The sequence below is a fragment of the Phragmites australis genome, chromosome 19 (assembly GCF_958298935.1).
Source record: "Phragmites australis chromosome 19, lpPhrAust1.1, whole genome shotgun sequence".
NCBI lineage: Eukaryota > Viridiplantae > Streptophyta > Magnoliopsida > Poales > Poaceae > Phragmites > Phragmites australis.
Window position 1 is genome coordinate 4313539 of NC_084939.1, and position 15982 is coordinate 4329520.

Here is a 15982-nt window from a genome sequence, read left to right on the forward strand (position 1 = left end):
ATCAAATCCGGACACCCTTGATCACTTATACCGACATCCCCTTCGCTCGACTTTGTTAGCATGTTGTCTCCATCCATCTTCCATGCTTTGCTTGACCTCCACGTGTTCAACTAAGATCACTCTTGACTCCACTCGACATCCTTATCATCCGGCACCAAGCACTCCGCTTGGCCCTAATCATTCTGTCATCAACCGCCAAGTTACATCTATCACCTATACACTATGAGACAAGTAAACACACATTTCTAACTTTAATTCTAGTTAGTCTATAATCAATATGCTCAAATGAAATCACAAATCAATTCAAATCATATCAAAACTCATGCAAAACCGAAGATCACCAAGCTAAATAAATATCAATATCAATCACTCGTTACAAATAAAACAAGGTACATTTTAACTTAGTTTCTTAACATGCCATGAGTCGAGTTGATTTAGGATAAACTTTGCACCTCTCAAGTTCCCCATAATCTGTAGTACCGGCGGCAGTTCTCGTTTGCTAGATGATTTGTCATCCTTTTTCCACCTGCTTCTTTCACAGCAAGCCTACAACTGCTCAATAGCATCCAGCCACAGGCTCCATTCTTGTGGATTTGGAAGAGCCAAGAGCAAGACCAAGTGCATGCCCAAACTGAAAGTCTTTGCATGGCCTTTTCTCAACATTTTAGTAGCATTAATAACTTCCATGTGGATTCTGGCTACAAATGTGTTCTCTGCACGCTACAGACTAAGGAAAACCTGCAACATCTTTTCTCTGAGTGCCCTTCTAGTGGGATGGCTGTCCCACTGTGATTTTTCATGGAAATCTTAATTAGCTCAGCCTGCTGGCGTGTCTAGAGGCAGAGAAATGAAAGAAAAATTGAGAACAAAGTGTCAAGTTTCTCTGCATGTAAACGAACGCTGATGTTATCCTGCATTCACACAGAATAAAGGAGGAACTTTACTCTGAGATAAAGGACTGTTATCTACAACATGCCCAATAATGACTGTTCTCCGCAACACGCAAAATGCTGACAACCAGATTACATGATCAACACAAACTCACCGAGATGATATTTTTTTAAGAGAAAAGCTTTATTAACTCTCATAGTCATATCAAGCTGATACAACGCATAAGAGTTCACCCCTCAGCTTCTTCATATAAATGCACACAGCCAAATGAAAATAACAAAGTAAAGAGCGACAACACTATATCAAAAGAAAACATGTCTTCAATAAGTCAATTATAGTGGTAGAGCTTTAACGCGAAGATTAGATTACCATCCAAACCGGGTATAGAACTCTCTGGCCACTCGCTCCAAGTGTGTACATCCAGAAGTAATCAACTGTCGATGTTCCTGTAGTTGTAGCACCGACCATATACGGAGCCAATGTGTATAAGTAAAAATAACCTGTAAAGCAGAATAATATTTTCTTTTGTTAAAGACAATGTCATTCCTGCATAACCATAGCGACTAACAAAAGGAAGCCGCCGCCACCAATATATTAGCTTTTAAATTTTTACTAAGACCATAAAGCCAATTTCTAAACATGTTCGGTGCACTTCATGATTGGTATAAATTTGAGGCCACCTGAACAATAAACCATGCGGAACGAGCGAAACTCGTCTTTGGTTTATGACAAAAGCAGCACTTCTAATTACCTTGCTATTGTCTTTTAATTAGGTTATCTTTTGTTAGTAGTACACCTTTGCGTAAATATCAAATGAAGATATTAATTTTTAATGGTAGTTTTAGTTTACATATTTGTTTGTATTGAATAGGCCGATGGCTATGTACGAGGGCTCTATAGAGTGAGTTGATAGAGAACTTTTCTGATTGGTTTAAGTTCCATCAAAACTCATTTTGTTCATTAGTCAAGTTAATATTGGTAAAACATGAAAGTAGATCATTCTACTATACTAATTTTGGGACAATCAGGTCTCGTCTGAAGGAAACTTTCAGCGGGTATGCCTCTAAAACAGTAGCCACCGTGTCTTATTTATTTCGTACTATGTTATATAACTCTAGATATTGGTTTCTTAACGAGAAATTGCCCAACCAACTGTCTTCCCAAAATCTGATTTCGGAACCATCTTTAATATTAAAAGTGCCATAACAGAACATGGTATGCTTTACTTTCATTAAACAAAACCAAAAGTAAGAATCACATGGTTCCCCCTCAACTTGTATAAGTGATTTTTGATCCTAGCTATTTGTTTCGAAGAAGATCTTGCCACACCCCCTCTTCGGTCAGTAGTTTGTACGGCCATTTGCATAGGCAAGGAGTATTTTGGATTTCTAGGTTCAGAATCCCGAATCCCCTTATTCTTTAGGTTGGCATAAGACTTTCTATTTTGCGTAGTCGAATCTTTTAAAACCTGATTATATATATTAAGCTTCCAAGAAGGCTTCAGATAACATAAGGCAACACCCTAGTTGCAAGAATGTCAAGATTGATCGGTACTAGCAACCAGATCCACTGCCGTACTGCAATGGTCACCTTTAAAAAGGAAAGAAAAAACAATAAATTATGGAAAACAAGTTGCACGCAAATTCAGCACAGCAATAAAACTAAGTACGATCCAACTAGCAATATATATAGTCTAAATTGCATCAAGCACCACTAGTCAACCATCATGAGCACCTTGTTTTTATAGAATAAGGAACAAATATTATCCCAACCTCTCCATCTGGAGATGTATGCAGCCGTTCATTATTACATAGTATGTTTCAAAACCCGACAGGCCAGGTAAATAAAGTAAAAGTCTCAAACGCATAATCATGAGCATCTTGTAGATAGACAAAAGTTAGTGAACGACCCTAGGAAGTTCATCCAAAACACAATGACACAGTACGACCTACAGCCCTGGAGCATGAGTCGACAGGATCAAGCTAGACACATCGAAGCGTTTGACAAAGATCATATTAAGTCAGATGCTTCCGTTGCAGCTCAGCCAAGATGCTGCGAAACTGTCGTTCGTCATCACCACATGCTTCCTTAACACTGCTGTCCGCAGCTTTCAATCTTGAGAGTTCTGCATCTTCATGTTCTTTCTTCTTTGCAATCTGCTGGGCCTTCAAGCGAAGTTGCCCAAGTTTCTTCTCATGCTCAGCTATAGCTGTGCTTTCAGCTTTCATCATGTTATCAATTTCATCAAGCAACGAATCAATTTGGGACAAGGAAGTCGTCTTCTCCAGCATCTTTGCTTTCAGGTCGTCTTTCTCTTTGAGATGCTTGGTATTACCAGATTTTATCTCGAACAATTTAATCAGGTAATGCTGTAAAGATTGAACATTGAATCCATTTTTCTCTAGATGGCAAAGTGTATCGATCTTTTCCTCAAACGATTTCACGCTGTCTTCAATGCTTGATTCCCTTGTAGTTCTCACTACGTTGGCAAACGACACCATCAGACCTATAGCCATTCCTTCACGCAGATCTGGCAAAAATTCTCGTAGTGGAAGGAAATGTGGTTGTTGTGGTGCCTCCTTAAACACGTCCATTGCTTCAATTAAAGGCCATGCAGGTGAGCTCTTGACAAACAGAACCTGGTGACCAGATATTTGAGAGAAAGCAAAGTCTGAAGGCATAGAGCTCCCAGCAACCGAGCATCTCCTAAATAGATTGTTCTCAGTGATGCAAAGTGAGCTCCCAGCATTCTGTAAACGCAGTAGGATTGCACTCTCATCCACGTTGCCCCCATCCTGTTGAACTAGACGATCAAGAGATAGGGTAGGTGTCTCCGTAAGACGGTTGCTTTTAGCCACTTGGGTAGCAGCAATGCCTGTGTTCGCATGACAGATGCTATTGATAGCAGTCAGCTGTTCGTCCAACACACTACTATGTATGTCAATACCTGCCCACAGAAATCCGGTAAATAAAAAACTGCTACTTTGAAGTACACATTCAATTATTTAGCATACCACATTTTCACTGCAGGCAAAGTTTTCACAGTTCATACCTTTTCCATCATACATCGATTCAAAGCTCCTATGTACCGTCGGTAACAGTTCCTGATTTATTACTTCATTTATGTTCGGTGTATCCTCCAAAGTTCTGTCAAGCTGCTGCTGAGTTTGAGATTTTGAATTCTCTAACTGTATGCAAAACAAATTACAAGGGTGAGAAGTTGATGACTACTGTAAATACAACATCAAGGCAGAATGTTCTTACAACTAAGGAAGGTTGTATCATTCGCCCTGCCGCTTTCTTTCTTCCTCTCTGCTGGACAGTACTAGTCGCATCCAATGAGCTCTGTGGACTACGTAGTCCTTCAAAGCCTTTCTTTATAGCCGCTGTAGATTGTAAAGCAATCGTTCAATTTTGATAAACCATCTCATTGATGAATAAGATTTAGACGAATTACTTACATTTTCTAATGTAAACCTTCATATTTGAACCACTATTAGTCCCTGTTGACACCTTCACATAGATTGACAAATAGAACAGAACATCCACATGAACATAAATGTATAGTGAACAAATTTTAAAGAAAACAGTCACAAAACTTGTCACATCAGAAGCCTTTACCCATCTAGTCAACGCTGAAGTTGTCTGGCTTTCTGAAGAGCCACTCAAAGCACAATTAATGGTCTTACTAGACATATTGCTGTTTTCCTTCAATAGAATTTGCACCTGAAAAAATAATGACATGGAAGGCAAATGTGAATGCTCTCGATGTTGTTAGGAATAGCAACTTATATTCCCAAGAGGTCATAGCCAGTATATATACATGTACAGATGGTAATATGCAAAGAACTCTTATAACATGGAGATATTACACAAAGGCTATATATATATATATAACACCCCTCTCAAACTCAGGGGATCAACCGCATAGAGTTTGGAGAGATAGTACATGTGCTGTGCCTTCGTGAAAAAATCAGCCAACTGAAGCTCTGAAGGAACGTACTAAAGAGCAATCACCTCATCCTGTACATGTGTCCGTGTGTAAAAGACATCAACACCAATATGCTTGGTTAGCTCATGCTTCACGGGATCTCGAGCAATACTAATAGCACATGTACTATCTTAGTAAAGAGGAGTAGATGCATGAGACAAAACACCAAAATCCTCAAGTAACCACCGTAACCAACTAGACTCCGTTGTGAACAACGGCATGGCTCGCAACTCGGCCTCATCACTGGAACGAAAAACTACAGTCTATCTTTTAGTCTTCCAAGCAATGAGAGAACCTCCAAGGAAAACACAATAGACAGAAAGAGACTGGCGATCGGAAGGATCACTAGCCCAAGTAGCATCAGAATAAGCACAAAGCTGTAAAGAGCTGGAGCGTGAAAATAAGAGACGATGAGAGATAGTCCCATGAAGATAGCGGAGAACACGCAGAAGATGATTATAATGGAGCTAAGTAGGAGTAGAAACAAACTGACTAAGAATATACACTGCATGAGAAATATCAGGACGAGTGGCACCAAGATAAACAAGACTCGCAACTAGATGACGGTAGTAGGTGGGATCCGCAAGAGGCTCACCATCAGTGGACCGAAGATAAAGGTTAAGCTCAATAAGAGTTTCAATAACGTACTCATCAGTGAGAGAAGCACGATGAAGAAGATCTTGAATATATTTCTCTTGGGACAAAAAGAAGCCATCAGAAGTAGAAGAAATTCCAATCCCAAGAAAATAGCGAAGAGGACTGAGATCAGACATAAGAAACTGCTCATTGAGAGAAGCCTTCACAAAAGCAATATACTCATAATCATCTCCAATAATGATCATGTCATTAACATACAAGAGAAGAAGAGTCCAGCCACGAGAAGAAGTATAAACAAAGAGCACAGGATCATGAGCACTAGTAGAAAACCAGCGGTAATAATCACAAAAGAAAAAACGCTCAAACCAAGCTTGAGAGGCTTGCTTAAGGTCATAAAGAACAACAGAGATAACAAACCATGCTCTCGGGAATAGAATAAACTGACAGTCAGAGGCAACAGCAAGAAGAGTGTGTACTGTGATCATATGGGCCACCGAGCAAATGTCTCATCATAGTCATGACCATGCTCCTGCTGGAAACCACAGGCAGCAATATGAGTCTTGTAGCGCTCAAGAGAACCATCAGAGTGAGTCTTAACCTTATAGATCCACTTGCACGTGATGAACAAACACATGAGGGAAGAGACGAGATCCCACGTGCTGGTGCGCTCAAGAGTAGCAAGCTCCTCTGCCATCGCATGCTGCCATTCCTGATGAACAATAGTATCATGATAAAAAGACGTCTCGACAGGAATAGCACCAGCAAAGCAAAAATGATCAAGAGGTCGAATCGAATGGCGGTCACAGAGAGAATAGCGATGAGAAGATGGAGGAAATGAATCGTCGACAGGAGATGGCTCATCAGAAAGTAGGGCAGCATGATGTGAGGCAGCATGGGAATGACGAGTGGTGGAAAGGAAAATGTTTAACAATGCCAGAAGGAGGAGCTTGTGAGGTGGGGGCCAAAAGCGTGGAAGACACCAAAGAAGGCACAACAGGAAAGGACGCCAACGGTGCCTAGGGAAGAGAAGAAGAAACAATGATGGGTGTAGCAAGAAAGGTGAGAAAAGGCAATGGCTCGACCAAGGAAGCTGAAAAAATGGAAAGAGAGGTACGAGGATAAAAGGGATGAGACTCATCAAAAGTAACATCCTGAGAAATATACATCCGGCAAGCAACAGAGTCCTAACACCGATAACCCTTATACTCAGCACTATAGTCAAGAAAGACACACTCAATAGATTGAGCAGTCAATTTAGTACATTCCCCAAGGACGAGAAGAACGTAACAAATACAACCAAAAAGACAAAAGCAAGAGTAGTCAGGAAGGTGTCCACATAGACGCTCAAAACGAATCCCACCATTGAAAGCAGAAGAGGGTTGGATGTTGACCAAGTAGGTGACAGTGGAGACCGCCTCTGCCCAAAGATTAGATGGGACAGAAGAGCTAATCATAAGCACGCGAGCCGTCTCAAGGAGATGATGATGCTTGCGCTCAGCAACGCCATTCTGAGCATGGGCATCAGGACAGGAGAACGGAGACAACGTACCCTGTTCAGCAAGAAAGGAACGAAGGTGCCCAGAAAGAAATCCGCCAGTAGAATCAGCACGAAAAACACGAATGAGAGTGTCAAACTGAGTGCGAATCATATTGTGGCGAGAGAAATCATCTAACCCCAAACATCAGAGTGAACAATATCAAAAGGACGTTGAGACACAGACTCACTATAAGGATAAGGAAGCTAAATATGTTTACCAAGCTTACAACCCTTACAATCTAAAGACATCTCTTGAGACAGACCCTAGAAGACCACGATGAACTAATGAAGATAAACGCGACCCACAAATATGACCAAGACGATGATGCCACAGATGGAAGTAGCCAGTAGTCGAGAAAACAAAAAGATGGTGGTGGCAGCAGAAGAAAGACAGCCAATCAAGCTCCCATAGACACTGGAATCATGGCGCCGAGCGCCTGGGGCCAGTACCAACCAGAGCACCCATGCGACGATCCTGAACACAACAAGAGTTAGAATCTAGAATAACGCGACAACCATGATCAGTAAGTTGACCAACAGACTTAACTGCATGGTGAGTTGAAGATCATGAGCAACAGAAGGAACGCTAAAGGAAGAAGTACAAAGGATGTCCCGACCAGCAACAAAAGGATAAGTACCATCAGCAGTAACGACATGAAGAGGGGAATAAGAGGATGAAGCAAAGATAGACTGGAAGAATCAGAAGTCATCAAAAGATACCCCCGAGTCAAGAATCCAAGACGAAGTACCTGACTGTGTAGAATGTGGCCTCTCAATGCTAGAAGAGGGAGTAGCAGAACCAGTAGAACCTGTCAGTGAAGAAGCTAAGGTAGCAACCAGGTGGTGAAGCAACTTCACAATCTCCTACTGAGTGTTGGTCAAAGAGGTAGTCAGAGTAGAAGCATCAGAGGGACGTTGAGGATGCTTCTTCTTCCGATAGCAGTTCGCCTCAACATGGCCCTCCTTGTTGCAGTAGGTGCAGTGAGCACAACAATAGCGGTGTAGACGAAGATGGAGGTGCAAGTGGACGAACAACCAACACTGATGGAAGTGGCAACAATCCAGAACCACGCAGACGAGACTCCTCCGAGCACAGCTCCGTAAGGGCCTCCACAAGTGTGACACGAGGATGACATGCAAGAAGCTGAGCATGACGCTGCTCAAACTCGGGATGAAGGCGGGTCAGGAACTCGTAGAGGCATCGAAAATCCCATTCAACACGCAGATCTAAGCAGCATTGACAGGAGCGGTAACCAGCGAGACAAAGAGTCCAACTAACACCACACAACCGACATCAAACATAGAACACATCAACAGTGGCATCACCCTGCTGAAGAGATCGATCCTAGCAAACAACAGACAAATAGAGAGCATCCCCAGAATCCTCATATTTCTGTTGAAGATGAGTCCACATCTGAAAGGTAGTAGAAAACTCAAACAATCTCAAAAGAAAACTTGAGCTCCACACTAGCAATCAGAATGGACACTACACGAGCATCATCATCCATCCACTGAGCACAGTTAGACAACCGATCACAGTACAGCTCCAATGCATCCTGGTAGGTGGAGACAGCCCTATCATAAACAGCGGTGGCAGCATTAGTAGCTGCTTTGTCTCCTTTATCAACAGATGGCTTCACAGGCTCCGTCGAAAAGACAGGGGAAGGTGGACAAGGAATGTTGCTAGAGAGAACACCCCAAAGATGAAGCTCACACATGTGAATACGCATATGTTGTGCGAAATCCCAGTAATGGACACCATCAAAGACCACCAAGCATCGAGGAACGGAAACGGTGCTTGACGACATCATGAAGAAGTGACAAGCGACGACGAGAGCACAAAGGAGAAACGACAGGCGACAGCGAGAGCACAAAAGAAGCGGCAAGCAACAGCGAGCGCAAAGAAAAAGTGATAGCTACAACAAAAAAAATTTGCGGTGGCTCTGTTACAGAGCAGAGCAGAGGCAGCAGGTACTATGCGTGCGTCCGGATCGGGCGACAGAGGAGGAGGCGGCCGGTGGTGCCGAGCAGAGGCGCGCACGTCCGGATCAGCGCGGGGCAGGGCAAAGCCGGGGCTGAACAAACTGGCGCAGGGGAGGAGCAGCCCGGAGCGACACGTGGTGCACCGACGCAGGGCGGGGCAGAGCTAGGGCCGGACGGACCTGCATGGGGCGGGGCCAAGCCGGGGCCGAACAGACCAGCGTGTGGGCGGAGCGGCCTGGGGCAGACCAACGCGGGGCGTGGAGCAGAGGCGGTGGTGTAGGAGGAGGCGAGCCGACACAGGGAACATCCAATGCTGTGGAGGGAGGCACGCCGGACAGAAGAAGCTGCGGCATGAGGTGGAGCAGTCGGAGGAAATCTGATGGGAAGAAGTGGAATAGATCTAGATCGGGACGAGTTATTGCGTCTCTAAAAATCCTAGCTCTAATACCATGTTAAGAATAGCAACTTGTATTCTCTGGAGGCCATGGGTCAGTATATATACATGTACAGGTGGCAACATGCAAAAACCCGTTATAACACGGGGATATTACGCAAAGGCTATATATACATCTAGCATATGCAATGTTACTTAAACTACAAAACATAATGAAGGGGACTCACATTATCAGAGGCATCATTTCCTCCCTGAAGTGTTTCTATAAGGTGTGATTTCCCCTCATTGTTCTCGGGAGGCACCATGACAGATTGGATTTGTTGATTAATGACTGTTTCGCCAACATTTGGTATTGGTTCGATTGGAAGTGTTGAATGCCCTGGGGAAGCACAATTGCACAAAGAAGCATGTTCATTGGCACTGAAAAGTACTCCCTATCCTGTGAAAGCACGTGAGACCATTCATACCAGATAGCGGAGAACAACAGTTTGGAGAATGATTGATTGCTGATGAATTGCACAATGCAGATAATGGAATGTCCATCTCAGTGACTGAAGCATGTTCAGAACCTTCAGCTGATACGATCTCTTGCTGAAGCAGTTCTTTCCTTGACTTTTTGGTGCCAGAATATTCAGGATCATGACTATGTCCATCATCACCGAATGCCACCTCAACAGGTGAGCTTGGACGTTTTCCAGATGCAGATTGCTGCCTCAAGTTAGCCTGTCTCTATACAAGTTACGAAATATCAGAATGGATCGCACAAGCTGTAGAATATGATGGAATGCTGAAAACTTGTAGAATATTTACAATTTGAATAGTCAGTATAAACTATAAAGGAACGTAACAGTACCATCTAAGAGCATGAACACCTCAACAATTGTACCTACTTAAAACAGATAGCACCAAAATCTGCTGTATTGTCTGATGGAGAAAGATTGCTACCACATAACAAAGATCAACTAAATCATTTTACAATGCATGAGAAAGACCTTACTTTACAGAAATTATTAGGACCTAACTTAAAACTTTTTAGCAACACTGCCACTGCCAATCTAAACCGGAGTGCCAATGAAGGGGTGGCATGCAGAACACAAACAAGAATCAGTCTAAATGCTTGCAGATCTATTTGAACCAATGAAGCACTCCAGCATAGGAAAACAACGAAGATAAAAGTTACCAGGAAATACGCATCCCAACAAGCCAACAACAGGATACACAATGTCATCAATTCTAGTCTCTAGTCACTCATGGACGCCACCCACGGTAGGAGTCAAAGGTGAAAATTTTGTCAAATCCACTCAATTTTGCCAAACACTGTGTTCCAAGAGCTGCTCCCAAGTGGGAGAGCAGACAAACAAAGGCATGTTCAGGCATCGGCAGCACAGCCGAGCGAAGAGAAGGCACGAGCAAGTTAGACATTGTGCTCGTTCTTGGGTAGTGAGCTCTTCCTTCCTTCCATGTCTAGACTCTGGAACAAAAAAAATTGAAAAACTTGACCATGGGGAGACGACATCCCCTAGCTTCATCTTAAAGAACAGGAGTACGAATTTTTAGCTGGCCGGTTCTCAGGGATGTACCTACTTTTTACAAGCACCGGGTACGAATTTGGGTGGGCAGCCTTCTCAACTGGAGGCTCTATCAACCGAGCTATCACTCAGTTCTCAGACTCTGGAACAAGACTAGTATCAAAGGAATTCTTGGTTGTGATAGCAATGGCAGGACTCACCTAGTCCTTTGTTTCTGGTTATTTGGAGCTCAGTAAATAGATAAATCAAATGGAGCGGTAAAATTCCGAAGGGAGCAATCTTTTGGGGTTACTGTATCGGGAACCAAACTCTTTTGGTACTAAAGAAAAGATCTTTATGTGATACATAGACAGTTTTTTCTTTCAAAAATAGTTATGAGCATTTCCTAAAAATAAGTTATGACAATCCCAATTACAATGAGACAGTGAAGGAATAAGGGCAAATCTCATAGGATACATTGCAATAATAAAGTCAAAGCACAGTTGGCACGAGAAGAATGACAACTCAACAAGAATAAAGGGAATATAAGATTTTTGCCGATGTCCAAGAAAAGGATGATAAACAGCAGAAACAGCTCTTCCCGCTGATTTTCATGGAATGTATTTTGGGAGAGTAATCTACATATGTAAAAAAATAGGCAGGATTCAAGGCACCAAGATAATCCTAATATAATTTTTTTTTGAGAAATAAGAAAAAATATCATCGAAACTCTCTCGTTAATTCAGAAAAAGAGAGAGAGATCTGCACCACTTATTTTGGTGGGAGCAGATCATAACAGTGTCGACCAATCAGTTATACATTACAACCTAAGACAAGTACAACTCTTTCAAGAACCAAGTGAGTACAACTTTACGAGGTGTGTTTACACCTATGGAGAATACCTTAACAAAATAGGGCATGTTTACACCTACGAAATATACGTAACGTAAAAGAGATACTCCAAAACAATTATGAGTACTCCTTAAGGAATTACACCGCAGCCAGTTGCATGAATAAATTAGCTAGACTCCAAAACAACAGCTAGTACTCCTTGAAAAAGAACACCACAGCAAGATAAATGGATTAATTATATAGGAGGAAACTAACATAACTAGCTAGCTAACCATAGGACAAATAACTGACCATGTTTATGAAGTTCAAATTTATAACTGGCCAATATGAAAACATTCATCAATTATGCACAGATTGCTTACTCTTAGGAACCTACAGGTATATGTACAAGCATCTAATCTACTACCTTGAGTTTACTGCTAGCCAGCTAGCTCCAACGATCTTACGTTTTACTATACAGATCATCAGGAGTAGCACATGGTGGTAATTCTTTTCCTCTAAAAAATATAAGCGGCGCTTATTTACTCAAGATCAGATACATAACTTCATTATTTTGAAAGCTAGGAACTCCAGGAACGTTGCTAAAAGCGGGAAAAAACAAATCTAGCCGCACAATTGTAGGGGCAACTTCCCGATAGTTAATGTAATCTTATCATCCAACCACCCTTAGCTGTACTTTAACAATTCAACACTGAGCAAGCCAAAAAGATAAAAAATCAGAAAACCAATTGTAACTAAAATAAAATTATAGATTGATTATTTTAGCAAACCCTCAAAAAATAGTTGATAGTCATTCAACAATATAGTAACTAGTAAGTAGTTAAGTACAAAAAACACATTTCCTCAGAGTTTTCATGCAAATTTCAACCATACCTTGCTGAAGGTCTAGTGAACCAGAGGAAAGAATAAAAACTTATTGATTTCAAATTACTAAACTGGATAGAGGAGGGAAATTTAGTTTTGAGAGACTATTGTCCTCGCCTTCTATCAAATTCACCCCAATCTACATCGACCACAAGAGAAGACCACGGCAGCAAACAATGTGAATGCAAAGCTAGCAAGCACTGCTATGAAGTGGAATTGTTGAATTACCTTAGGTTTCACAATGCTCCAACGATTGCCATCCCACTTGTACTGTGGCTTGAGCAGCTCCACCACCTTGGTCACCAGCAGTTTCGTCTTCTCGCCGACACTGACCTCGTACTCACCCTCCCCGACAACCCTGCGCACCACTCCCGGCGACCATGCCCCGTCGCAGTAGGCCTCCACGGCAGCGCCAGGCCCGAGCTGGTACTCGCTCTCCGCCGGAGAATGCTCCACTGCCGGCCTGATGAACTGCCAATCCAGGTACTCCGTCAACTTCTCCGCCCCTCTTGCCCCCTCATCGTGATCAGAGTACTCCAAAATGTAGCTTAGAGGATCGACCACCTTCACCACCGTCGCCGAGAACCAGGAGTAACCGTACACCTTCCGTTTCTTCACCACATCGACGTTGTCTCCGACCTCGTAAACTCTGACCGCGCGCTTGGGCTGGACGCCGATCACTACCCGCGAGGGGAGCCACTTGCCGTCGACGTAGTCGCGGCGGGGGCGGACGAGGTGTGGGGCGAATGCGATGACCTCGCGGGTGATGGGGAACGCGACGCTGACGGAGGCGGCGGGGTCCGCGGCCTCCACGACGATGCCGGACCACCAGCCGCCGCGGTCGAAGACCTCGACGATGTCGTGTAGGAGGAAGCGGCGCGGGGACGATCCCGGACCGGGAGGAGGAGGAGGCCGCGGGCGGATGTGGGAGGGGGCGAAGGGCTCGACGAGGGTGTCGTCATCTTCCGCCAGGAGGTGGGAATAGGCGACCTTGTAGCTGGCCCGGGAGCGGCGGCCGCGGGCGGGGGCAAAGTCCACGACGGTGGCCTCGAACCAGGAGCCGTGGAAGCCGTCGTGGTCGACGCGGACCTCGACCTCGGCGCCGGCGGGCAGGGGGTTCTGCTCCCGGGTGGGCGGCGGCGCCGGGGGTTTCCTCGGAGTCCTGCTCCAGCTACGCCCGCCGCTACGGGGCCGGCCGATGAGCGCCGGCGAGCGGCCGGCGGGCATGGTGGATTGAGGTTTTGGGGGGCGACGATTTTGAATGCGACGGAGAGCGAGTGTGGGAGTGAGAAAGCTGCGGCCTTAGGCCTCATCAATTTTATAGCGGGGTTGCCTCGAAGACGACGACGATGAAGACGATTTTTAAAGACTTACGACTAAGGATTACTAAGCTAAGCCAAAAATTTAAAAAAAACTAAAGTCACTATGAGTTTGATTTCCGGGAAAAAAAATTGGCCTGGTATATCTGGATCCGGTAGATAAAATTTACTATGTTTGTTAGAATTTTATTTGATTTTTGTTTATATTCGTTTTATTTTTGTTCGATATATCCGATACATCGTATTTACCGATGACCTCCGATAAATTTGATATACCGATTAAAAAAAACCCTGCCTCGACCGGTTTTGTTGCAAAAGCCTACCTATTATTTCGGTCTAGTCCAATATTCCCGCAATCCTGGATTGGAGCAAATCCGTCGACGGTCGATGAACCATCGATCTTACCAACTTATAGAAAGAGTAGGGGATACTTTCATCGGACAAATTGCACAACACACATAAAGTTTTATACAGTTTCAAGCTTTATTTAGGATAATAGTCATACGTCATATTGGTATTGTATTGATCTCTACGACTATTTACAAAAGAGGTTCTTGCCTAGCCTAGAAGGATCTAAAACTAAGTAGTTGTGTGTAGTCTGAGAGAGTTGCTAATACAAGAAAATAGAAGGTTGAAGGGTTCAGAGCTCCTGCAAATTTGAATAGCTTCCATGGGCTTATGTTAACTTGTCTTTCGCAGGGTCCCTAGCTCCATATAAACAGGGGTCGTATGGCCTCTGGAGTTCTTATTTTTTATTCTTAAAGATAAACTTTCTTATTTATGAGATATCTTAGGTATCTGCAGACGATTTCTATACGTCTAGAAATTTCTTTCCCAGGGATAAAGATATACCCCAAGAATATAGAAACCTTAGGGTATCCAAATATGATAGCTTTATACTACCCATCATCAAAATCTAATTTATTGTGAGTGGGTCTTCAATGAAATGAAGCAAGACATGGAGGATGGTTCCACTCAGGAGCGAAGCAAATCTAATTGATTGTAAGTGGATCTTCAATGAAATAAAAAGCCAATGGAATAGTGGATCAGTATAGAGTACGACCGGTAACAAAGGTTTGACACAACGGTATTATGGTCTTGATTATGAAGAAACTTTCAGTCGACACAACAGTATTATGGTCTTGATTATGAAGAAACTTTCAATCAAGTTGTTAAACATGCAACCATTTGGCTCGTACTATCCATTGTTGTTTTCTCGCAAGTTGGCCATGAGGCAATTTGATATATATGATGTTTTCCTCCATTGCTATTTTGAAGAGGAAGTTGACATGAAACAACCTCCAAGTAGTAAAGATCACCAACATCCAAATTATGTATGTTGGCTTGATAAGTCTCTATATGGTTTGAAGCAAGCTCCACATGCATGGTACTCTTTACTTAGTTCTACGCTTCAAGAACTTTGGTTTGATCATTCTAAAAATGTTTTCTCTCTGTGTTGGAATATATGTCGAATATATGTATAAAGTTGGTTACGAATAGAATTGAGTTTAAAATATGTGGTTAGGGATAGAGTTGTAGTCAAACTTATATTACTGGGCCTATAATATTGGGAACCATAGTGTAACCGTAAGTACGACAAACAGATAAATATGGGGAGAGACGTTCGTAGTCATGCCCCTAGTATGTAGGTAGATAGTCAAACTTCGTTAAAGAAGCATCGTTTCTTTGAGTCATTGATCTTACGTTTGACTTAGCGATCTTGGTGATGCTTTCATGTACTCTAACAAGTAATATTAGAGCCATGGAGAAAGATCAAGTGAATGGCACGTGGAGATGTTCCACACCGTGCAAAGCTTGCATGGCCCAGGGAGGGACATGGTGCAAGGTGGAGCATGACAGTGATCGACGACGATCGATGGATTCAAACACTTCGAGCATGGTAGCTCAAACCATCCGATGAGCTGTATCAACGGGGATTCATCTAGATGTGGAGATCAGGTTGATGGTGGTGGATAGAGACTGTTGTTCGATAGGGGTCGGTCATACGTGACGACTTGTTTAGACGGTGCAGCTAGAAGACATCGC

General features: G+C 43.2%; 1 protein-coding gene across 1 annotated transcript; it reads right to left on the reverse strand.

Annotated features, from left to right (window-relative positions):
• Positions 1 to 2663: 2663 nt before the first annotated feature.
• LOC133901083 (uncharacterized) lies at positions 2664 to 13879 on the reverse strand. The gene is made up of 8 exons (XM_062342376.1): positions 12780 to 13879; positions 9861 to 10122; positions 9621 to 9772; positions 4513 to 4617; positions 4353 to 4404; positions 4156 to 4277; positions 3944 to 4079; positions 2664 to 3838 (listed from the first exon to the last, which is right to left on the reverse strand). The coding sequence occupies exons 1-8, from the start codon at positions 13842 to 13844 to the stop codon at positions 2907 to 2909; spliced, it is 2826 nt and encodes a 941-aa protein (XP_062198360.1). The 5' UTR covers positions 13845 to 13879; the 3' UTR covers positions 2664 to 2906.
• Positions 13880 to 15982: the final 2103 nt, after the last annotated feature.

Coding starts and splice junctions, on each gene's coding strand:
- LOC133901083 (XM_062342376.1), bottom strand. CDS start 13,844: ATGCCCGCCGGCCGCTCGCCGGCGCTCATCGGCCGGCCCCGTAGCGGC. Junction 9,773..9,860: donor CTGTTGTTCTCCGCTATCTG/GTATGAATGGTC, acceptor GTGCTTCCCCAG/GGCATTCAACACTTCCAATC. Junction 4,278..4,352: donor GAAGGTTTACATTAGAAAAT/GTAAGTAATTCG, acceptor TACAATCTACAG/CGGCTATAAAGAAAGGCTTT.